At 41.7% G+C, this 24,000-nt stretch overlaps 1 protein-coding gene across 2 annotated transcripts in view; it reads left to right on the top strand.

The window, feature by feature from the left end:
- BCKDHB (branched chain keto acid dehydrogenase E1 subunit beta) overlaps positions 1-24,000 on the top strand; it is a 624,159-nt gene that overhangs the window by 111,713 nt on the left and 488,446 nt on the right. For both annotated transcript variants that reach the window (XM_029595551.1, XM_029595552.1), the window contains exon 6: positions 12,227-12,335. In XM_029595551.1, the coding sequence (XP_029451411.1) occupies positions 12,227-12,335 (109 nt within the window). The remainder of the gene's footprint in view (positions 1-12,226; positions 12,336-24,000) is intronic.

The following is a 24,000-nucleotide window of genomic DNA, read 5'->3' as shown; positions in this document are numbered from 1 at the left end:
TTTTCCACAGTAAACAGCCAGAGGAACCTCTCATTAAGAATGCTGAACCTGCTGGCCAACGCACAATGCACAGGAACACTCCTTGTCGCATAGTGCTTCTAAAATATTGCTAATGAAAATTAGTTTGTATAAGAGATTACTTGCAACACCAGCATCGATGAAATTGTTAGCAGAATCAATCCCACCAAAGCATACAGAAGTGGAAGCACTCCAGATTAGTTTAGATGAGGGTTGAAAAGTCTTTCCATTATCACCACAGTCTACAACCTCGAAAAATGCAAGGAAGAAAACCCACACTTCCCAGTACTTCCAGTTTGACCTAGTGAAGATAGCAGGCGGGTACCTCCCCTTAAAGAAAATTCCCCGAATGCGAACCATTCACCATAATGCATGCTGAGGTTCGTATATAATAGTAGAATCCATTCTACAAAGGGTGCCTTAATACCAAATTTGGCTAGAACCCAGAACATATGGTATATTCCCAATTGACCTTATCAAATGCTTTTTCTGCATCTATACTCTGTACCATGCCCCTGTTTTTCTGCAAACCATCCTTAGAGAGCACTGCTAATAGTTTCTGAACATTGATTTCATGTCTTCCAGACACAAATCCAGTCTGGTCGGGCTCTACTAACACTGGCAGTACATTTCCCATCTGTTTGCTAGTATGGAAGCCAGTAATTTCATATCTACATTTAGCAGTGAGATTGGCCTATAAGAAGAAGAGGACCCCAGATCTCTACCTTTCTTTGGGAGCACTATAATAACTGCTTGATTCATATGAAGAGAATAGAAACCATGTTTTAATGCATGATTAAGCATGTCCTTAAGAGTCCGCAACAATTGAAACTTGAGAATTTTTTTTTTTTTTTTTATAAAACTCAGGACCTAGGCCATCAGTGCCCAAAGCTTTCCCAAGCTTTAACTTACTAATGACTAAAAATTTCTGCCTCTGAAATGGGCATATTAAGTTTATCCATCAGATTCCCTTGAATTCAGGAAAGTAGAGACCCCTAAAAAAGGAATCTCTCACCACATGATACGACACTCCCTCAGAATACAGTTCCTGATGGTACTTCCTAAAAACTTCCAACACCTTTTTTGTATCTGCTAGTGGGGGATCCTTTGTCATCACATAATCCTGTTAATAAAAGTTTTTTGTCTAATACTCTTGACTAAGTGAGACTAACTTTCCAGCCTTATTCCAAATTTATAGAATTGAAAGTGAAAATAATTCATAGAACAGATGGCTTTTAAGTGAAGTAAATGATTTATCAAGCCCTTTGTCTCATCCAAATCTTTTTTTAATTTTTTCAGTCAAAGAAGAGAGATGATCTTTCTTTAACTCTTGTAATCTTCTAGATAGAGTCAAGATCTCAGAATCTCTCTGGGGCAGATTTTCAAAGGCTACACGCGTAACATACGCGTACAATCTGAGAAAATCTGCCCCTGCGTGCGCCGAGCCTATTTTCACCCTATCCCTTTATTCAACTGCAGAGAAATTTACCACACCAACTCACTTTTCTCCAAAACGCTGCGGCTGCAGTTGAATAAAGGGATAAGGTGAAACTCGGGTTTGAAATGTTGGAATTATAGAAGAAGAACCAGGCGAACCGTGGAGCAATTGAATAAAAACAGAATGGTAATGGAACCCTATGAGAATAACGTAGTATAAGGCTTCCTGGTGTATTTATTGGTATAAAGCGAGTATATTGGTTCAGAAGGGTGCCGATTGATAATATGATCGGAGAGAATAGGAGATATTCAAGAGATAGCAGATAAAGAAAAGCCTGTAATGGTAATGAAGAAATAATAGTTCAATAGTGATCCCCTGAGGAAACCATTTGTGGTGAAATGAGAGTCTCTCGTCGGGAGCTTCATTAATATCGAGAGAAAAGGGAACTGTGAAAGGAAGCAGTGTTGGACGCTTCGGGAGTTTCATTATTTGAAAAAGATTTACTTAAATAAACGTTGGGAAATTATGTGAAATTGTTGTAAAAATAATTGGATAATGGGACTAATTACATGTATGTAATATGAAATGTATGTATTTTAATGTGTAAGGGATAGGTGCAATATTGTATTATGTGGATGAATGTGGTATGAGTGAATGATGTTAAAGGGTTTTATGTGAATGTTAAATTAAGTGAATAATAAAATGAAAGTTTGTGTTTAAAATAGATTCCAGGTATCTATGTATATTTATTCATGACAGTATAATACCTGTAGACTACCCAATTGTTGTAAGTTATATCTGACCAAAATGATATTACCAATATAGGTATTAAGAATGTTGGGAATAAACACTTTGAAATAAAAGAACTGACAAATTTCCAGTCTCCTTCTGTCCCTGAACCTCCAAATCTAGGTGCAAGGGAGATCCACAATAAACCCCTTTACTATGCCTCCATTCCCATATGTGATTATCCCTCATCTTGCCCCCTTCACCTCTTAAACTTTCAATCAAACTCACTTCCTTCCTTTCATAACAGCGACAAGCACTCCCTCCTTCTCTTTCCTCCCTAAATATCTATCCTTTCTCCCCCACAATCTCCTCCCAAAACCATCCCCAAGCATACATCATCCATACCACAATCATACAATTCAAACACTCCTTAAAAGATGTTCTAAGGGACCACAATCTTTCACTTTCCAGCATCCCCACTCACCGCTGGAATTGAAAATTGGGCTTTTGGGAGCCCCCCCTCATATATTGACAATTAGTCTTCATCACTATTAATGAAACATACTCCCCCATTCATATCTGCTAAACATCACTAGAACAGACATAGGATGCCCGAAAAATTAAAAGAACACATAGCCAATGGCTAACTTAGACTAACAAACTGTCATAACCACTGAAGATCTCTGAATATCATCTCCCGCATTATAGATTTACCACATCCATAATTCGTTATGGATGCTGAAGCCAGTGCAGAGAACAAGGACATAATTGCTCCTTCTCCATCCTGGAATCCTCTGGTTGCTCTCTGAATTTCTGTGCAGAGAACATCCTCCAGCATTCAAGCAGCCTGTGTCCCAATTTTTAAGGCCAGGCACTCTGACCATGAAAATAGAAATCACTTTTCAAGCTTCACACACTGGTATCCTTTAGTAATTTTTGTTTATAAGTCTATTCCAGCGATATTATTAAACTTCAGTTCAGCCTATCGCATGCTTCACAATACCACTGTGTCGCAGTTGAAATTATGCACAGACGAAAATCTTCTCATTGCAAGCATGGATAACAATTTAGGGGAAAAAAAAAAGGAAGAGACCTCTGTCCCAAATTTTAACTTACAACATAAAACTAGTCATAAACTTAGTTATTTATGGTTTCAATTTTTATATTTCAAAGTTAAGACCAACAAAACAGAAAAGAGAAAAATAAAACCCTCCATGTCACAGAAACTGAAAATAAATCTGTGTGAACCACACATCCAGGCCCAAAACTCAGGAAATGCTTTGTCCAAGCAATAAAAAAATAAATACATTTCTGTGAAAGAGGTTAACCAAGCTTTCAGGCCGATACAGAACAGTGCGATCCGATGGAGCGCACTGTTAGCCGGCATTTGGACAAGAGTTTTCGACGCGCTAGCTTTACCCCTTATTCAGTAAGGGGTAAAAGCGCTTCCAAAACGTGCGTCCAACCCCCCCAAACCTAATAACGCACGCAACATGCAAATGCATGTTGATGGCCCTATTAGGTATTCCTGCGCAATTCAGTAAGTAAAATGTGCAGCCAAGCCGCACATTTTTACTTTCAGAAATTAGTGCCTACCCAAAGATATCCAGAAGACTGGGAAGCCCCCTCTTGCTGCTGGACTGCTGCCTTCATCTCAAATTTGTTCAGTTCCTACTTAAGTTTTAGGTTGTTATGGGAGTAGGAATGTGTCTAATTAATGTCCTTTAAATGTATTAGTGAATTCACTATATGTCTAGTAGTGGCTGCAGGGGAATGATCAAACTCTCAATAAGTTTTGTTTTTGTTTGTTTGTGTTTTGTTTTTTTGTTTTGTTTTTTTGTAAGTGGCACCTGCCTATAAATATAGAGCCAAAGGATATCTTGAATATGAGGGGACAAAAATCCTGTTATTTAACTATTATTCAGACAAAGTTGCGGCTCAAAGAAAGGTAGGCGCTAATTTCTCCGGGCACTGGGAAAGTGCACAGAAAAGCAGTAAAAACTGCTTTTCTGTGCACCCTCCGACTTAATATCATGGCGATATTAAGTCTGAGGTCCCGAAAGATTAAAAAAGTAAAACAAAAAAAAAGGTTGTAAACCGGACGCTCAATTTTGCTGGCATCCGGTTTCCAAACCCGTGGCTGTCAGCGGGCTCGGGAACAGATGCCGGCAAAATTGAGCGTCGGCTGTCAAACCCGCTGACAGCCGCCGCTCCTGTCCGAAAAGAGGCGCTAGGGACGCGCTAGTGTCCCTAGCGCCTCTTTTTACCGCCGGGCATAATTTAAATACATTTTTTTACTGTATCGCACGCACAGGAGAGTGTCCTGTGCGCGCGCAGGGAGAGTAGGCGCTCGCCTGCTCTCACACGTTTTTTTACTGTATCGGCCCGTTTGCTAGGAACCTTCCAGCCTACAAACTCTTGTTACATAGCCAGTTTAAGAATCAACATTACTATAGCAATTTCTGAGCAAACCTTTGCATTTGTTCTTTGTCAGTCAGAAAAAGGGCCTTACCCTCATACTGAATTCTCAGTTTCGCAAGAAAGAGCACTGAAAAACGAATCGCTCGTTTATTTTATTCTGAACATATAGGTGATAGCTCCTTTCTTTGAGCTGCAACTTTGTCTGAATAATAGTTAAATAACAGGATTTTTGTTCCCTCATATTAAAGATATCCTTTGGCTCTATATGCATTCAGCAGTTTTGTTTTATTAGCCCAGTTCAGAATATGAGCAATGATCGGTCTCAGTCTGTTCTCTCGAACTGGCCCGATTCTGCTCTTCCTCTCACATTTTATATAATTCACTCCAGTGGGAGCACTGAGAGGAGAGGATCACCTTGCTGGTGGCTGAAAGGAATCAGTAAGTTTTTGCTTGAGACATTGTCTTTTTTAAAAGTATTGGGGCAAAGTTAACTATATGGGAATATTATTTAGTGTATTTGTGCTTTTAATAGTCAGTAAGGCAGCGAATAAACAGAAGTTAGACTGTTTGTATTTTTAAATAGTCAGTCAGTAAGGCAGCTAGTAAGCAGTAGTTAGTGTGTTTATTTTTAAAAGGCTGTAAGGCAACTAGTAAGCAGAAGTTAGAGTGTTTGTATATTAAAAACAAAAACCAAAAAAAAGGGAAAAGTAGCCAGAAGCTAGAAATAAGCTAGGAGCAGTGTATACCTAAGTAAAAAGGTTGAAAAGTTCAGTTACTTACCTTGGAAAATGTTGGTAGTGTGATTTGGTTTGATTAGATACCAACATTTGTTAATCAAGAGAACAGTTAGTCACTGTGGCTGACTAACTGAAGTTAGACTGTTTGTATTTTCCAACCCACCCCTAGCTCATCCTTTAATTTATAGGCAGGTGCCACTTACAAGAAACAAAACACAAACAAACAAATACAAAACTTATTGAGAGTTTGATCAGTCCCCTGCAGCCACTACTAGACATATAGTGAATTCAGTAATACATTTAAAGGACATTAATTAGACACATTCCTACTCCCATAGCAACCTAAAACAAGAAGGAACTGAACAAATTTGAGATGAAGGCAGCAGTCCAGCAGCAAGAGGGGGGCTTCCCAGCCTTTTGCATCGAGTGTCACATGTATGATTTTTTACCCGCCGGTGAGAAATTGTACATGTGCATGCGATGCAAAGAGTTCCTGGCTCTCAGAGAATAAGTCCGATCTCTGAAGGCTAGAGTGGCAGACCTGGGGGAGCTGAGGCAGACAGAGAGGTATATAGATGAGACCTTCAGGGACATAGTAGCCAAGTCCCAACTTCAGACTGGAAGCCCTATTTATTTATTTATTTATTTATTACTTTTATATACCGATATTCCTGTATAGAATACAAATCACACCGGTTTACAATGAACAAAACCTCACATGTGAGCGTTACATTGAACACTTAATGAATAAACTTTGAACAAATAACATTGAATAAAATGGGAGACATTGATTAAACAAAAGATAAAACACGTGAATAAATGACATACAAGAACTTAGAGCTAATCTGATGAGCTATGTAACATTACTCAAAAAGGTTAATAAATAGTTAAAACTTAATAAAATACAATACTTAATGGACACAAGTAGTCATGCTGGAATGAATTGGTTTGGCTAACATGAAGGTATGAACTGGCGTCATCATTCTGGAAACGCTGATCTAAATAGCCACATTTTGAGTTTTTTTTTTTTTTTTTTGAAAGATATCGGGCAGGGGTCAGCCAAGGCAGCCCTGGTGCTGCCTTGGAGGAAGAAGGTCTCATGATTGGAGAGCATCAACCTGGTACAGCAAGAAAGGATCCTGTAACAAGGACCTGCTCTCCGGGTGATGCATTGTCCTTTCGCACCGAGGATATCTCCCCAAGGCCTACTGCCCAGGAAGTAAGGGTTAGGTCGGCTGTCATAGTTGGTGATTCGATTATTAGGAATGTAGACAGCTGGGTGGCTGGTGGGTGAGAGGATCGCCTGGTAACATGCCCACCTGGTGCAAAGGTGGTGGACCTCACGCGTCACCTAGATAGGATTTTAGACAGTGCTGGGGAGGAGCTGGCTGTCATAGTACATGTGGGCACCAATGACATAGGAAAATGTGGGAGGGAGGTTCTGGAAGCCAAATTTAGGCTCTTAGGTAGAAAGCTTAAATCCAGAACCTCCAGGGTAGCATTCTCTGAAATGCTCCCTGTTTCACGCGCAGGTCACCAGAAGCAGGCAGAGCTCCGGAGTCTCAATGCGTGGCTGAGGCGATCATGCAAGGAAGAGGTATTCAGTTTTATTAGGATCTGGGGAACCTTTTGGGGAAGGGGGAGTCTCTTCCGAAGGGATGGGTTCCACCTTAACCAGGGTGGAACCAGACTGCTGGCACTAACCTTTAAAAAGGAGATAGAGCAGCTTTTAAACTAGAACAAAGGGGAAAGCCGACAGTCATTCAGCAGCGCATGGTTCGGAGAGAGGTATCTTCAAAGGATACTAATGATGCATTAGAATTAGGGCATCCCGACAGTGAGCTTCCAATAATAAGAAAAGTAGTCCAAGTGCCTGTAACTAAAAACTCACCTGAGCTAAAAACATTCTAACTTATCCCTATCAATTAAAAAGCAGAATGAAAATACAAACAAAAAACAAACTTTGAAATGTTTGCATGCTAATGCCAAAAGTCTAAGAAGTAAGATGGGAGAATGTATAGCAATGAATAATGACATAGACTTAATTGACATCTCAGAGTCATGGTGGAAGGAGGATAACCAATGGGACAGTGCTATACTGGGGTACAAGTTATATCGCAATGATAGAGAGGAGCATCCAGGAGGCGGTGTGGCGCTTTATGTCCGGGATGGCATAGAGTACAACAGGATAAACATCCTGCATGAGACGAAATGCATAATCGAATCTTTATGGGTAGAAATCCCTTGTGTGTTGGGGAAGACTATAGTGATAGGAGTATACTACCATCCACCTGGCCAAGATGGTGAGATAGACAGTGAAATGCTAAGAGAAATTAGGGAAGCTAACCAAATTGGTAGTACAGTAATAATGGGAGATTACAGTTACCGCAATATTGACTGGGTAAATGTATCATTGGGACATGCTAGAGAGATAAAGTACCTGGATGGAGCAATTGGTTCAGGAACAGACGAGAGAGGGAGCAATTTTAAATATAATTCTCAGTGGAGCACAGGATTTGGTGAGAGAGGTAACGGCGGTGGGGCCACTTGGCAATAGTGATCATATGATCAAATTTGAATTAATGACTGGAAGGGGGACAGTAAGCAAATCCACTGCTCTAGTACTAAACTTTCAAAAGGGAAAGGCATGGACAGTGTTAAAAAATACCATCCTAGAAGCACAGTCCAGATGTATTCCACACATGAAGAAAGGCAAAACGATTACCAGCATGGTTAAAAGGTGAGGTGAAAGAAGCTATTTTAACCAAAAGATCTTCATTCAAAAACTGGAAGAAGGATCCAACAGAAGAAAAAAGGATAAAGCATAAGCATTGGCAAGTTAAATGTAAGACATTGATAAGTGTCCTGTGCGCGCGATACAGTAAGTAAAAATATGCTAATTAGGGCCCGCAGTAAAAGGAGGCGCTAGGGACACTAGTGCGTCCCTAGCGCCTCCTTTTTGACAGCAGCGGCAGCTGTCAACGGGTTTGAAAGCCGAAGCTCAATTTTGCCGGCATCGGTTCTTGGACCCGCTGACAGCCACGGGTTCGGAAACCGGACGCTGGCAAAATTGAGCGTCCGGTTTTCAACCCGCGAGCCACGGGCTGATTTTAAATTATTTTTTACTTTTGGGACCTCTGACTTAATATTGCCATATTAAGTCGGAGGGTGTCCAGAAAAGCAGTTTTTACTGCTTTTCTGTACACTTTCCTGGTGCTGAGAGAAATTAACGCCTACCTTTGGGTAGGCGCTAATTTCTTAAAGTAAAATGTGCGGCTTGGCTGCAGGATTCAGCTATTTGCATCAATCTGGATCTAAATATTAAGAGATCAGTGGGTTTTGAAAATAGTCCAAAATGGTTACATCTTCAATTTGAAGAGTCAACCGGTAATACACACTTTGCGATACCACCTCCCAACCCAGTGCACCTACCACTTCTGCAGGGCAAGGTCAACCAAATCCTAATTCTGAATGCAATACAAGAAACACCTTCTTCCCTTCACAACTGGGGATTCTATTTCCAATATTTTTTTTAATTAAAAAAAAAATCGGGAGAGCTCCCGTCTATCTTGGATCTTAAGAATTTCAATCATTACCTTTCAAGAGAGAAATTCAAGATGAGATCTCTCTAAGCATGATTCTTCCATTCATTCAGCAAGACAATTGGATGTGTTCCCTAGATCTAAAAGATGCCTATGCACACATCCCAATACACCTTTTTGGCGTTACCTGTGTTTCAAAGTGGGCAACTGTCTACTATCAATGCAAAGTTCTTCTGTTTGGACTATTAGCTGCCCCCCCCCCCCCCTCCGATTCTTCAAAAAATGTATTGCAGTTGTAGTGGCTCATCCACGTTGTCAAGAAATTTGAATATTCCCCTGTCTGGATGACTAGCTCTTGGTAGCTGTAACCAGGAACACAGTACAATTGCAGCTCCAGACTTCAATAATTACTCTTCAGTCTTTCAGATTCTTGATGACTTTCAAGAAATCAGTACTGGAGTTCACTCAGGGCATCCAGTTCATTGGAGCCCTTATAGATACAATACAAACACAAGTGTTCCTATCCTCAGAAAGAATAAAAAGCCTTTATAAGCTCAACAGTGTACTGCTGAAATTGACAATTGCAACATCCAGTCAAGTCCTGGTGCTCTTAGGTCACTTAGTGGCAATTCATGTGGTCCGGTTAACACACTTACACATGCATTCACTTCATTGGGATTAAGAACTCAGTGGAATCAACTCCTTCAATCATTTCACATGAAGGTAATGGTTATCTCAGAGATGAAGGAAGAGATACATTGGTGGTTACAATCATCAATGATACAAGAAGGTGCTCGCTTTCAACCAGTCATATCAGGTCATACTAGTCACAGATGTCTCCACTTTGGGTTGGGGAGCACACACCAGACAATTTGACGCAAGGAGTTTGGTCACTCCTGGAACATTGCTTGTGAATCAACTTACTGGAGCTCTGGACAATGTGCCATGCCCCTCATGCATTCAAACATATCCTCAAAGGAAAGACTTAATGATTCAAATGGATAACCAAGTAGCAATGCTCTGTGTGAACACACAAGGTGGAATCGGATCATGGATCTTATTTTGGGAAGCCCTACAGATAGCAATGGGCAACTGAGAGCAAAGCAACTTTTCAGGCCTCTTACCAGGCATTCAGAACACCATAGCGGAGAAACTCAGCAAAATATTCCAACCACATGAGTGGTCCTTGAATCAAAGCATAGACAATCGTCTATTCAGATTATGATCTCACCCTTGGATTGATCTCTTTGCAACCGAACAGAACCAAAAACTAAATTGATTCTGCTTCTTTCGACTTAGGCCTGGATTTATCAAAATCCACTAAATATCGCATGCCTTAATGCATAAAGCACTTTGATAAATGACCCCCTTAATCTGATATATGAAACTCCAGATGTCTTTTGAATTCCTTGGAACTCAGGCCTTTTCCACTGGTACAACTCAGTGTACAGAAACTCATACAAGAGCACGCCACTATGATTCTAATCACACCAGCATGGCCGAGAGAAGCATGGCATGCTTATCTAGTTCAGTTCTTCACGAGATCCCCAATTCATCTGAGAAACGATCCTTCTCTTCTCCCCCAGGAAGATGATTCTCTTCTCCACCCAATACTACTGACCTTCAATCTAACAGCATGGATGCAACACAGAATGTACTTCTATCAGCTAGAAAGCTATCAGCAATGTACAGTTACTCCTTTAAATGGAAACAGTCACATCATTTTGACCATTTCAACTGCGAACCAAGACATCTTTTGTTCTATCTTCATTCCCTTCCCTATCGGGACTTGTCATTTCATCAGTGTGTGTATATCTTAGTGCTATTGCTGCTTATCACTTTCCAGAAAATGGTATACCCATTACTGTGCATCCACTAGTGCCAAAATTCATGAAAGGCTTGTTGCAATTGCATCCACCAGTTCAGAAACCACCAGTCCCCTGGGACATAAAAATAGCCCTCACTTATTAAATACATGCTCCATTCGAACATTTAGAATCTGCATCTCTAAAATATTTAATGAAAAATTCTCTTCCTAGAAGCAGTTATTTCCACTTGATGAGTCAGCAAGTTACAAGCACTAGTTCATTACCCTTCTTACATGATAAAGTGGTATTCAGAAATCATCTCCGATTCCTACCAAAGGTAGTTTCTGTGTTCCATTTAGATCAGTCTCTAGTACTCTCTACCTTCCTTCTAAAACCTTATGCTCCTGAGAGTGAAGAAACATTACAAACACTGGTCGGCTAAAGAGCTGTGGCTTACTATAAGTGCCATATACAGTCTAGCAGAAGAATGACCATATTGTTTATATCATACTATTCTAACAGAATTGGCAGAGCTGTGACACAAAGGACACTTTCTATGGTGAATATATTTCCCATTGCTACCAGCAGTGGACAGCATCACTTAACAGTTAATTAAACGGGATTTTTGAGTCTATTTTCTGAAGGCAGGCAGGCAGGCTTGTGTGTGTGAGTTTCTGTCCCTCCCTAATAACTTTTTATTTGGCATCCTGTCAACATCAAATTATGAGAGGAAGGTTATGGCAAAGGGAAGATCTTGTAAACATTTTGTATGCAGCCTATTCAAAGACTCAGAACCTCAGAGGTTATCCATTAAACCAGTGGTTCCCAACCCTGTCCTGGGGACCCCCCAGCCAGCCGGGTTTTCAGGATATTCATAATGAATATGCATGAGAGAAAATTTGCATGTTATGGAGGCAGTGCCTGAAAATTTTCTCTCATGCATATTCATTGCGGACATCCTGAAAACCTGACTGGCTGGGGGGGTCCCCAGGACAGGGGTGGGAACCACTGCATTAAACTGATTACTCCATTTTTACTCTGCGCCAAGGGTGGCCAACTCCGGTCCTCAAGAGCCACAAACAGGCTTGGTTTTCAGGATACCCACAATGAATATGCATGACACAGATTTGCATGCACTGTGCCTCTGTTGTATACAAATCTGTCTCATGCATATTCACTGTGGAGTTGGCCCCCCCCTGCATTATGCATTTAACTGGCCCAAAGATATCCTTGGGCTGTAGGCCAGGAACCCTCTGTGGCTTTTCTTTTTTTTGGTTTGAAAAAGTGAAGATTTTCAGAGTCCCACCTGTGGGCTGTTTTCTGATGAGATTTACTTGGTCTCTCTCATTCTTTGCTTGTGTTGGTAACCGTCTGCTAGTTTGCATTTTTAGCCTCTTGTTGCTAAAATGCCTCCAGGACTGATGGCTTAGCTGCCTGACTTGAGAGTAAATAATTTTGCCCATTCCATTTAGGATTTACGAAAACAGATGTGGTCAAGGAGAAAAAATGTAAACCAATAAATCTTTCTCACAGGTTGTCATCCCAAGAAGCCCTGTTCAAGCCAAGGGTTTGCTGCTGTCATGCATAGAAGATAAAGACCCCTGTATATTCTTTGAGCCCAAAATACTCTACAGAGCTGCAGGTAAAGTAGATTTCTGTATATGTGCAACAGCAAGATTGAATTTAGATTGTGTACTTTGGAAGAATTTCACTCAGGGAAACAAATGCTTGGCTTCAGTGCATTCAGAAAATGCAGGAATTGGCCACCAGCTTAATTCTTGTGTTTTTCTTATTTTGTTTGGCTCTTTTTACATAAATGCAGTCATTTTCTGGAAAATCTCATTTTTTTGGTTTCTAGCTGAGTGTATACCAGTTTGTTCCTGTTTTGCTGTCCCATTTTTTAAAAATGTTATATTATTTGTTCCTAAACACTCATGTTTTAATTTTAGTGGTTTTTCACATAATCCTTTCCCCTTAAACTGAACCACCTTTTGTAGCATCATTAATGGGGATAGATTAAAATCTGATCTACAAAAGAAAAGCTGGGTGCAGTTTTGGCAAAGCACAGGCCGTTTTTGTTTTCAGCCCCTTGGCACCAGCAGTGATGCTGTGCCCGGTGCCGCCGACGATGTTTTTGCTTACGCACCATGTCAGTGAAACCCTGCAAATTACTGCAAGGGCAGGCGGCCATGGATTACAATTTCTTGCACCCTTCCTTTCTGAAATCCTGCCTTCGCATGCAAAACCTGCTTTTTAAATGCCTGATTTTAGAGAAGGTCGTTAACTTGAGTTGTGAACAAAGTAAAGCATATGAAAAGTTTGAGAGATGTGACAACTCTTTGTCAGACCAAGAAACATTGGACTAGAGATTACTATAACTGAATTCCTTGTTGACAGCCTGAAATTATCTGATCATTTTTTCATGTCCATCCACAAAGTCGTATTTCTGTCCACTGACGTGCTCATTTCAGTGCTTCTGAATTGGCCTCAGCAAGATTTTGTTCAGGGGCCATCCTCAAGCCATCGGCAGACTAAAAGGTCTGCTTACCGCCACAATTGCCGGACTCAGGTCTGGTAGGTATCTTCATTTTGCCATGTTGTCTCTTGATCTGCTGACCCTAAGTACAGAGATGATTTAGGTCCTTCTAGGTAGTCTGCTCCTCCTCTGCTCCTGCAGGAAGCTTCTCTGTTGATTCTGATACCTTTGCTAATTCCAGTAATGAAATGCACAAGTAACCCCAGGCAGTCACAGGTATGGTGTTAATTACTTCTTTTGTCCTAAGGAAGTTCTTGTGTGACTTTGGGTGTTTTGATTTAGGCTGTGATGAGATTGTACAGCGCGTGTCACTTTTTCTCATTAAGGAGCTTCATACAAGTGACCAATTGTCTTCCAATCAGCCACATTTTATGTCTGTGATGGACTATAGATTTATGCAGTGTGAACAGCAGGTCCCCAGTCATATCCTCATTCTAGGCTTTTGTCCCATAACTAGTACTAAAAGTCAGTATCTGGGTGTGTGATGTGGTATCCCTTCTGGGGATGTCAAGCTAGCATTTTTATTCTAATAAAGTCGTACAAAAAAAGGACTTTAGAAATAAAACGCCAAACCCTTAGTAGCTGCATGTTATCTTTAGTTCAGGTATGGCTGATATGTTCACTCACAAGTAGCTAAGCAGTTCCTTTGTTGAGAAGTAGTTCATAGTTTCTCTTTAAGAAAAGAAAAGCCAAGTCCTAAGCCCAACAACTACCAAGTCTTTAGAAACGGAAAGACATTTTCTTCTTACCACTTTCGCTCCAGCAGGGGGTGCCAGCTTTCATTCTTCTCCCTCTCCGAGAGTCAGGTTACTGGCTAGCTCCTCTTCTATTGCTTCAATGTGCAGATTCCTTTCACCTGGCAGAGCTGTCAGGTTTGCCCGCCAGATACACTCTTCCTGGGGAGCCATTATCGTACACAGGCCGGTTTCTGCCACTAGCATATTAAGAGGCTAGCGCCTCCCTGGGGACTATTCTCCTGGTGTACGTTCACTAAACCCTGTGCATGGTCATCTTACCCTGTCTCAGGAAAGAAAACAAATTGGAAAGTTATTCACACTGTACCATTTATAAGGTATTATCCTGTTGTCAGGATAAAAAAAAAGGCATATGATGGGCCTTGGAGTGGGATCTACCTGGTTGAGGGTGGGGCTCTACTGGGGAGGCCACAGAGAGCCTTAAACTGAGGCAGCCTCGGACCATTGTTAGCCAGGGTCACGGCCCTGCTCCTGAGAATTTGGATTGGAGATTGCCGGGAAAGGCCCAGTGTTCAGTTGGGATGTAGATGGTGAAGCTCCAGTGCTGCAGGGTAGGCATGGACTCTAAATTTGGAAAACCAGTGAAGCAGCTTAGTATGACTAGACACAGAAAGAATATGCACCCAGAGTAAGAGACTGCTGAACCCATTTTGTTGTTAAATATAAAGGAAATTTATTTATTTATTTAGGCATTTTATATACCGTTGTTCCAAACGTAGATGCGCATACATATTCATGGTCAGCGATCACATACTGTGGGTTAGCATTCACCTTCTAGTTAGACACTGCAAACTAAACATGTTCTTGTTCAGAATCATAAGTATTTTAGGGAATTACACTAGTTACTGTATATTCTAGTTCATATTTGTGCATATTCATGTGTGACTGTGAATAAAACCCTAGCCTTTGAATATGAAGGAAAATTGTGTTTGTGGCAGCGATAGGGCCTAATTTGACACCAGTTCTCTGTCAGACTAGGTGATACACAGACTTCATTGCTTCTTGGTTTCTAAAGGGTTCATATTTACAATAATCTTGATTCACTTCTCCTATGCTTTTTGGCACCAAATGGTGAGCATCTTAGGTTATTCAGATTTTGCTGAATAGCAGTTGTTATGAAAAGAATACGGGTGTGAAGCCTCCAGATTTTTTTTCACTTGAGTATTATTTCATTTCTTTAAATTATTTATTTAAAAACTTGCTTATTGGAACAATAGTCATTCTGAGCGAGGATCATAATACATAGACTTAAGTCAAAAATCCAAATATAAACATCGTAAAGTAAAAACAGGTCTCTGTCATTGGAAGAAGTGGATTCATTTTTAGGTTGAACAAAATCAGCTACTTGCATGTTTGGCACTTGCCCATCATGGCCCAGCAAGAAAATTAAACCAGTCTGGCTACAGCAAATACAGATTTTACCATTTGAAGGGCTGTTAGTTAATTCTCAGTCATGTGCCTTTTCTTAAAGAAACTGATGTTAGATGCTAACAGGGGCGGACTGACAGTGATCAGGGCTCCGGGGCAATAAGGGTCATTGGCCCCTATCCATTCATCCGGGGCTGGGGGGGGGGGGAGAGTTCTGTGGGTCCTTGGGCAGTGCCCTATTGTGCAAATGGTCTGTCTGCCCTGGATCCTAATGACCTCAACTTCTGCCCAGTGTCCAGCATTCTTTTTCTATCAAAAATGATTGCAAGGGCACTCTGAGCAATTAAAAGAGTTTGTAAAAGACTCAGAACTGTTGTATACCAGGCAATCGGGATTCAGAGAGGGCCACAGCACTGACGCTATATTGGTGTCATTAGTTAATGGTCATCTGTGTTCGATGGGCCGAGGAGTGCCATCTTGTCTTAATCTTTTGTGTCTTACCTTAGCCCTCGTCGCAGTGGATCAGAAGATTCTTCTGAGTCATTCTCAGTCTTTCGGGATAGATGAAGTGACCTTCTCATAGTTGGCCTGGGGGAATTTTCATCTGAACTCTTAGTAGTTTACTCAGAGATGCCTCAGGGGTCCATATTATCTCCATCATAATTTAACTTCTGCTTGAAAACATTAGCTGATTTTAGGCCGTCAGGCATGAAACTTCAGATCTCCATAGACCATGTGCAGCTAGTTATGGAATTGGGAGATGACGTGGATGACTGAAAATAAACTTATGATGAACCCTAAAAAATCTGAAGTGCTAGTAGTGTGTTTTAATCTGTTTTATTGTTTTAATTTTTATTTTATTAGCTTTTTATTTCTTTATTGCTTTTATGATTGCGTATGCACTGATGTCCACCGTGATCATGTGGAATGTGCAGAATATAAAATAGTTAGAAAGTCACCATTATTGTTAGCAAATTGATCCTTTGCTTTGAGTGGAATTTCACTGATAGTTAAGTCAAGTCAAGAACTTAAAGAGTCATACTTGACTCCAAGGGGGTCATTTATCAAAATGCGATAAGGCGTTTTCGCATGCGTTAAGGTAGAGAGTCCATCAAGCTAGGTGGATAGAACATTGCCCAAATCTCATCTTGGAGTGTGTTTCCTCACTCCGAAGGTCATCAAATCTTCACAAGAGACCACTGTTCTGTTCGTACGTGTCACGTAGAATGTCAACGTGGCCCCTAACCCCCTACACTCATACCTAAACCCCACCTCGAGTTACTAGGTAGGCCTACCATAGGGATACAAATACCTACCTATGGGGATGACATTATGACCAGTCTCTCTCTCTCTCTCTCTCTCTCTCTCTCTCTCTCTCTCTCTCTCTCTCTCTCTCTCTCTCTCTCTCTCTCTCTCACACCTATCGCAAATTCTGATAATGTTATCGCAATGTGCACTAACTTAGCTCTTCGCATAGGCAAATTGCGATAAACTGAATTTTTGCATAAACCACGCCCCTTTTGCAATCGCATGCGGTACTTACCGCATTTTGATAAATCCAGGCCCAAGTTATCCATTGAGGCTCAAATTTCAGCGGTGACATAAAGCATGTTTTTTTTTTTTTTTTAACATCTTTGGACTATTCATTCATTGAGTTGGCTCCTCATTCAAAAGAATCTAGCTAGTTTGATGCAAGCTTTTGTTGCCTTGAAGATAAATTACTGTAACAGCTTATATCTGGATCTGCAACCTGCAGCTCCCGATCCACATGCTGCTCTTTTGATGCTACCCTGTGGCGCTTGGCAATAAGAATTCTGGGAGTTGCGTGGGCCGCAGGGAAATGGCATCATTGGAGGCCCCAGCTGACAGATGCGGAGGTTACCGTGGTAGCAGGAGAAGGAGAGGGGGGAGGGCATCTCTTCAGCCCATAAGGAAGGAAGGAGAAGGAAGCTCCTCCTCAACCCGTGCAGCCCTGGGGGCTGAGTGACATCTGCAGGAGAAGGAGGGGGGACAGACTCCTCATCTCATGGGCCTAGCAGAGGAAGGCATTCCCAGACCAGTTTTACTAATATGGAGAGGCAGAAACTTTGGCTTTGTGCTTCTGGAGAAGAAGGCAGTCTCCTCCTCAATCTACAGGCCAAAATATTTGGCCATGTGGGGGTGGCAGAAGGAGGCCCCTCGTGGGCTCTCAGCCCCCAGGTGGAGAAGGAGAGTGACCATCAGCCGTCACTGGCCCAAAGGACAGGAGGAAATGTCTTTGGCCTACCCTGGTGTGTGTGTGTGTGTTAGAGGAGGCCTGAGATGGCACTGGCTGGGATGGGGGGTGGGGCCAAAAGGAGAAGGAAGAAGTGTCTTTTACCTGTGGCAGAGGGAGGCCTGAGATATTATCAGCAGCTTGTGGGAACAAAAGGTGTAGAAAATTGTATCTTTAGCCCACAGGGAACAAAAGGGGAAGGAGGTGGTGTTTTTATCCCACACTGGTGTGAGTTTGTGGGAGGTTGAAATCTAAGGTGAAGTGTTTGCTGCCTGCAGGTGATGAAGTGCACCTGATGAGATGCCCTTGCTTGACCGGTGAAGTGCCCTTTTTTACAAAAGGATTGCATTCCTGGAAAACATGACAATAAAAAAAATAAAAATTGAAGATGAACACAGAAAATTTCAAAATGAGTGGACTGAGTCTTTTGCATTTATAGTGAGCTCAGCTGGACTCCTGGTATGACTCATTTGTAACAAAATACTCTCCAACAATAAAAAAATCAAATCTGGAAAGACATTTTATAAAGTATCCAGCTTGTGGCGATCTAAGGGGGAAAAAAAACCCAACAAACCTTAAAGGAGCTACACTGCAAATCAGGACGAGAGAAGTATACATTTTCCAAATGGGGAAAAGCTTCAAATACCACTACTGCTAGTTTTGTGACAGCGCATGAAATTTACACATGAAAAGCCATGTGAGAGAATATTTTCTTAAAATATCAGAACACCAATTTAAGTGATTTGAAAATGAAAAATGAACTAGTTCACAAAACAAGGGATATGCCATGATCTGCGGAAAAACCAGATTTTAAAGATGGCTACAGACATAAGCAGCCAGCAGGTTCATGACATTAATTTGGCACCGTGTTTACCACTAAATGCGATGAACCTTGCGATGTGGATGACATTACACAGGTTGCCCTCCATGGTAGATATGATAACTCTCAGGGACGTCAAGAAAAATTGATCAAACTACTGCTATTCAAAGGACAAACTTGGGGGGAGGGGGAAGGAGATACTGCGTTTGCTGTCACCTAGTGCTTGCAGCTAAAAGGCATTGACATCAATAAAATAATCGCTATTATTACAAATAGGGTTCCTAGCATGAGAGAAGCACAAAAAAGTTTTGTTTCATTATTTAAAAAGGGTTTGGGGCCTGATGTAATTTCCTTTTGCTGCATAATCCACTAAGAGGCCCTTTGTGCACCAATCTTTCCAGAGGAAATATTAAACTTAAGGGGCCGGATTTTTAAAAGGTTATGCACGCGCTTCTTTTAAAATCTACCCCAGTGGGTTTAGTTGTGCAGGTAGTCAGCAAAATAATGGCAAACGGTCTTAATCATCCGCAGTTTTGCGAGCCACTTATTATGCAGATCTTCTTCTGCATAAGAAGGTGAGATGGCTTTGTAGGAGTGATGTGCTAAAGCACTTTCCATCCTGTCTTGAAGAAAGGCTGTGCATGCTTTATTCGCAAGAGACAGAGAGAAAAGTACGCTGGTTCATTTCTTAACCCTGAAATGATATAAAGGAACAAATGACTGTGATATTGACCCAGTGTTCCTTGCAAAAGTGGTACTCAAAATGTAATCTGTTTTCGCTGCGCGATTTGAACAGTTCAGAAACAAAAAAAGCAACTTTGCAGTTTTTGATGAAACTCCTGAAAGTGAAATGTCTGCACTGACGTTTTCAGCATTTGCTGCAACTGATTGAGCACAATTTGGCTTTGAATTAGTGGATTTACAGACCAAGGAATCATGGAATTCAAAAATGAAAGATCTGTTGCTGAGCTAGAGAATCTGAACTGGCAGAAATCCACTCTGGCACTATATTACATGAGGACTGAAACTGAGAGTCTTAAAAAACAAAAAACAAAACAAAACCCCCTCACACACAACCAAATTGTATTTGCCTTTTGGAATTGTCCGTCTGATGGGTACATTCATCGGAATAAATATGCATTTAGGAATCTCTGTTTTTGGGTCTTGAGTCCTGCCTGAAAATGAAAATCACAGCACAGTCTCCAGTTCTCTAAAGAAATCCACCAGCAGAAATCACCCTTAAAGATTGGCCGGCCCCGCCGGCATTGCTTAAAGGTGTGAGAGCAGCCTTTGGCAAAGCTGAGGAATAAGAGATCCTGCAGCCTTCCTGCCAGCAGTACAGCAGAGCACAGTTGCCTTTCCTCCTGCTGGATGGTAGCAACCGAAGGGCTCAAGTCATCGCCCGCCCGCCAACAAACAGGGTAGCAGCAGCTCAAGGGCTCCAGTCGCCTCCCGCCTGCAAGGTAGGAGCAGGAGCAGTTGGAGGTCTCCAGGTGCTTCCCTCTTGCCAGAAGCAGCAGCAGTGACCCCCTTTCTCCTGCGGGCCCCACCAATGTGAAAGGACCAGCTGCCTTCAGCCCGATATAAGCAGCAGTAGTCTCTGCCAAGGGGACGGTATGGGAGCAGTTTTCCAGTCTTCATAAAAATACATTGTATTATTTTTTTTCCATCCCCAGCATCTCTCTCGCTCTCTCTTCAATCCCCCCCATCCACTGGGGATTGAAAGAAAGAGTGACTGCTGTGAATGGGGTGGATTGACAGAGACAGAGCGAGAGACCTCTTCTTTTTCTCTCTTAATGGCCCCATACCCAGCAGTCTCTCTCTCTCTTTTTCAATCCCCAATTGAAAAAAGAGAGACTGCCGGAGGGGTGGGGGTGGGTGTGAGAGAATGATAGTGACTGCTGGGAAAGAGGTGGGGTGGGAGTAGGTGGAGGCAGGTTCCACGAGTGTCCCAATTTCTGATAGGGTTGCGGCTCTTTAAATGTTTTGGACAACCCCCACCTCCCTCCCATGAAACAGCTCTTCAGTTCGGAAAGGTTTCAGACCCCTGCTCCAAGAAAACTGCAGAGGTTGCAATTTACACGACGTATAACAGCGAGATTACCGAAGGACTTACAGACATCTTGAGCATATCGTTCCCATACTTGGCTGCCAGTTCACTATAGGATGCCTTTTCGTTTTTTTGTGTTTTGGCCATTGCAGAGTAAAAGATCCAGGGTACTTACGGGAGGATATCATGAGATATACTCCTCCTTGGGCCCACATATCTGCACAAGATGTGCGCTTAGTGATTCCTCCAGCTATAAGGCAGTGCGCTAATCCCCTTATGCAATAAGGGGATTAGCGCGTTCAGTGCGCCGCGAAACCAATAGCACTCATTACGTGCAAATGCATGCTGATGAGGCTATTAGCGAATCACCCGCAATGCAAAAAAAAAAAAAAAAAGTGCGTCTAAAACACACATTTTTATGCTCAAAAATTAATGCCTGCTCTGGCATTAATTGCTGAGCACTCCCAAAAGTTGTACAGAAAGCAGAAAATACTGCTTTTCTGTACATCCTGCTGGGAACAGAAACTTTGAAACAGTTTAAAAAAAAACCCATTTTGCCGTGGTCAGGTTCGGGAAACAGACGCTCAGTTAACAAGCGCCTGTTTCCCGTACTCCTGGCTGTACGTTGATTAGGAAAATGGATGGCAATAAATTTGGCCTCCGTTTTCTAAACCGCTGGACAGCCGACCGCTTGCGGGCTCCCACTGTCAAGGAGGCGCTAGGGGCGCGCAGGCGACCCTAACGCCTCCTTGACAACGCGACTCCTAATTTATATATTGCATGGCGCTCCCAGGAGGGGTGCCTGGGGGCGCATTGGGAAAGTGGGCGCTGAACACTCAGCGACCACTTTCAGCGCATTTTAATTGCATCGGCCCCATAGTAAGGGCAGCAGAAAAAGACCAAATGGCCCATCCAGTCTGCCCAGCAAACGTCTTATGATAGTAACTGCTGCTCCATGCAGCTCACCCCCATGATTCTGTTAAGGGTAGTAACTGCTGCTGCTCCTCAAGCCTTATGTTAAGGGTGGTAATACTGAAAATCAACACCAAACAACCGTCAAACCCACAACAAAATTACTGCTAGCACCAGTTTTACAGGGCGAGCAGCCTTCCTGATAATTCATACCATGCTGCCGCTTGGATGTGCTTTGCTTTTGAACTTGGCTGTAGAGGCAGCCCTGTGCTTTACTACCGATAAAGGCAGTAACTTGTGAGGGTACAAAATAGATATATCTGGCGCCCTGAAATTTGATTAAACATTTTTCTTGGGCAGCAAAGAGAAAATAAAGACTCTTTCCCCCCCTCACTCCAACTGAAAACCTTTTGGCTTTAACAGTAGGATCAGATTCCTTCTTTTCTGGATTTCTTTTGAAACATCAGGAAAAAAAACCTTCACACCACAATACGTCAACAGAACATCTTTAGCCTTGAAAAACAATTTCGTTAACCAATCCCTGTCAGGATCAAAAAAAAAAAATGCAGCAATGATTGTAGCAGGCTGCACGTGATCTGAACCAGATCCCTCCAAGGTCAGGGCTATCGAAGGGGATCTGGGGGGAGGGGGGATGAGCCTGACCTTTGGCCTCCCTTCTTTGTATTGTAGAAGATAAAAAGCCCTCGATGGACTTGTGTAGCATCTTTTACACAGAAATAGCATATTTCTTATATATTGCCACAGCTGATGAGAGGCAGGAGTTTTGGAAAATTCAAAACAGGAGACAGTCTGCCAAAAAGACTTTCCAAGGTCGCTAACCTATAATATTATCGCCCCAAAATCTCATTCTTATCCTGAAACTGTTTGATTTTATCTTCAATTGCATCCAATCACTGATAGCAACAATGTCCTTGTCATAACCTTCAAGTTTTTGAAGAGATTCAGATGGTTTAGAGGGCATTGCAAAAATTTGAGATGTAGATTTTTGCATCTCAGAAACTTTCCCAGAAAGTTTCAAATTAAAAAGTTCACAGGCTTCATTAAGAAAGGCAAATTGTTCCAAGGGAGATCATGTGTCGCCATCTGCACCACTGTAGTGGCAGAAGGCATAGAAGTAACTGTAACACACTCAGTGACTGCCTCAGACCTCTGTCTAGGTCAGGGATGGCGACCTCCAGTCCTTAAGTGCCACATACAGGCCAGGTTTTCAAGATATCTACAATGAATATGCATGAGAAAGGTTTGTATGCACTGCCTCCATTGTATGCAGATCTATTGTTGCTTGCTTCTGCCATCTTGTCCTTTGTTTTTTATTGATTGATTTTGTGTATTGCATTTATTCTATGTTTTATTGTTTTCTGTATTGTTTAATTACTTTATTGTACTAGTGTTCACTAAATTGTACTTTTAACATGCTTTGAGTGCTCTTGGAGTGATGGGCTTGTAACAAAAATAAAATGATTACCATCATCAATAATTTATCCATACTCATTTCCTCTGCACCACACATATCTCGACTTTCACATGACACCACACAATATATTTGTACAAAAAGCTAATACTTTACTGTGAATTTTAAATAATTTTGAATACAGGTCTGTTCATCTACCCCCTTCTGGAGGTATAGCTGTGAGTAGAAGTGACCCTTTCTGTATCTTTTGGGGTCTATGGAGTGGTAAGAAGTGGGGGTCTGCCTGGGTCTCCTTCCAAAGAACCAGAATGTCATGATATGACCGAAAGTGACAAAGTAATCTTAAGAAATTTATACTCAAGCGTTTATATACATTATATACATTAGAGGAGGACCTTGCAAGACTGGAAGATTGGGCATCCAAATGGCAGATGAAATTGAATGTGGACAAGTGCAAGGTGTTGCATATAGGGAAAAATAACCCTTGCTGTAGTTACACGATGTTAGGTTCCATATTAAGAGCTTCCACCCAGGAAAAAGATCTAGGCATGATAGTGGATAATACTTTAGAATCGTCAGCTCAGTATGCTGCAGCAGTCAAAAAAAGCAAACAGAATGTTAGGAATTATTAGGAAGGGAATGGTTAATAAAACAGAAAATGTCATAATGCCTCTATATCGCTCCATGGTGAGACCGCACCTTGAATACTGTGTACAATTCTGGTCGCCGCATCTCAAAAAAGATATAGTTGTGATGGAGAAGGTACAGAGAAGGGCAACCAAAATTATAAAAGGGGAAGGAAAAGCTTCCTTATGAGGAAAGGCTGAAGAGGTTAGGGCTGTTCAGCTTGGAGAAGAGACGGCTGAGGGGGGATATGATAGAGGACTTTAAGATCATGAGAGGTCTTGAACAAGTAGATGTGAATAGATTATTTACCCTTTCAGATAATAGAAGGACTAGAGGGCATTCCATGAAGTTAGCAAGTAGCACATTTAAGACTAATCGGAGAAAATTCTTTTTCACTCAACGCACAATTAAACTCTGGAATTTGTTGCCAGAGGATGTGGTTAGTGCAGTTAGTATAGCTGTGTTCAAAAAAGGTTTGGATAAGTTCTTGGAGGAGAAGTCCATTAACTGCTATTAATCAAGTTTACTTAGGGAATAGCCACTGCTCTTAATT

Source organism: Rhinatrema bivittatum, chromosome 3 (genome assembly GCF_901001135.1).
Source record: "Rhinatrema bivittatum chromosome 3, aRhiBiv1.1, whole genome shotgun sequence".
In the NCBI taxonomy this organism is placed as follows: Eukaryota; Metazoa; Chordata; class Amphibia; order Gymnophiona; family Rhinatrematidae; genus Rhinatrema; species Rhinatrema bivittatum.
The sequence above is the reverse complement of the archived record's forward strand: the minus strand, read 5'-3'. Positions and strand labels throughout refer to the sequence as shown.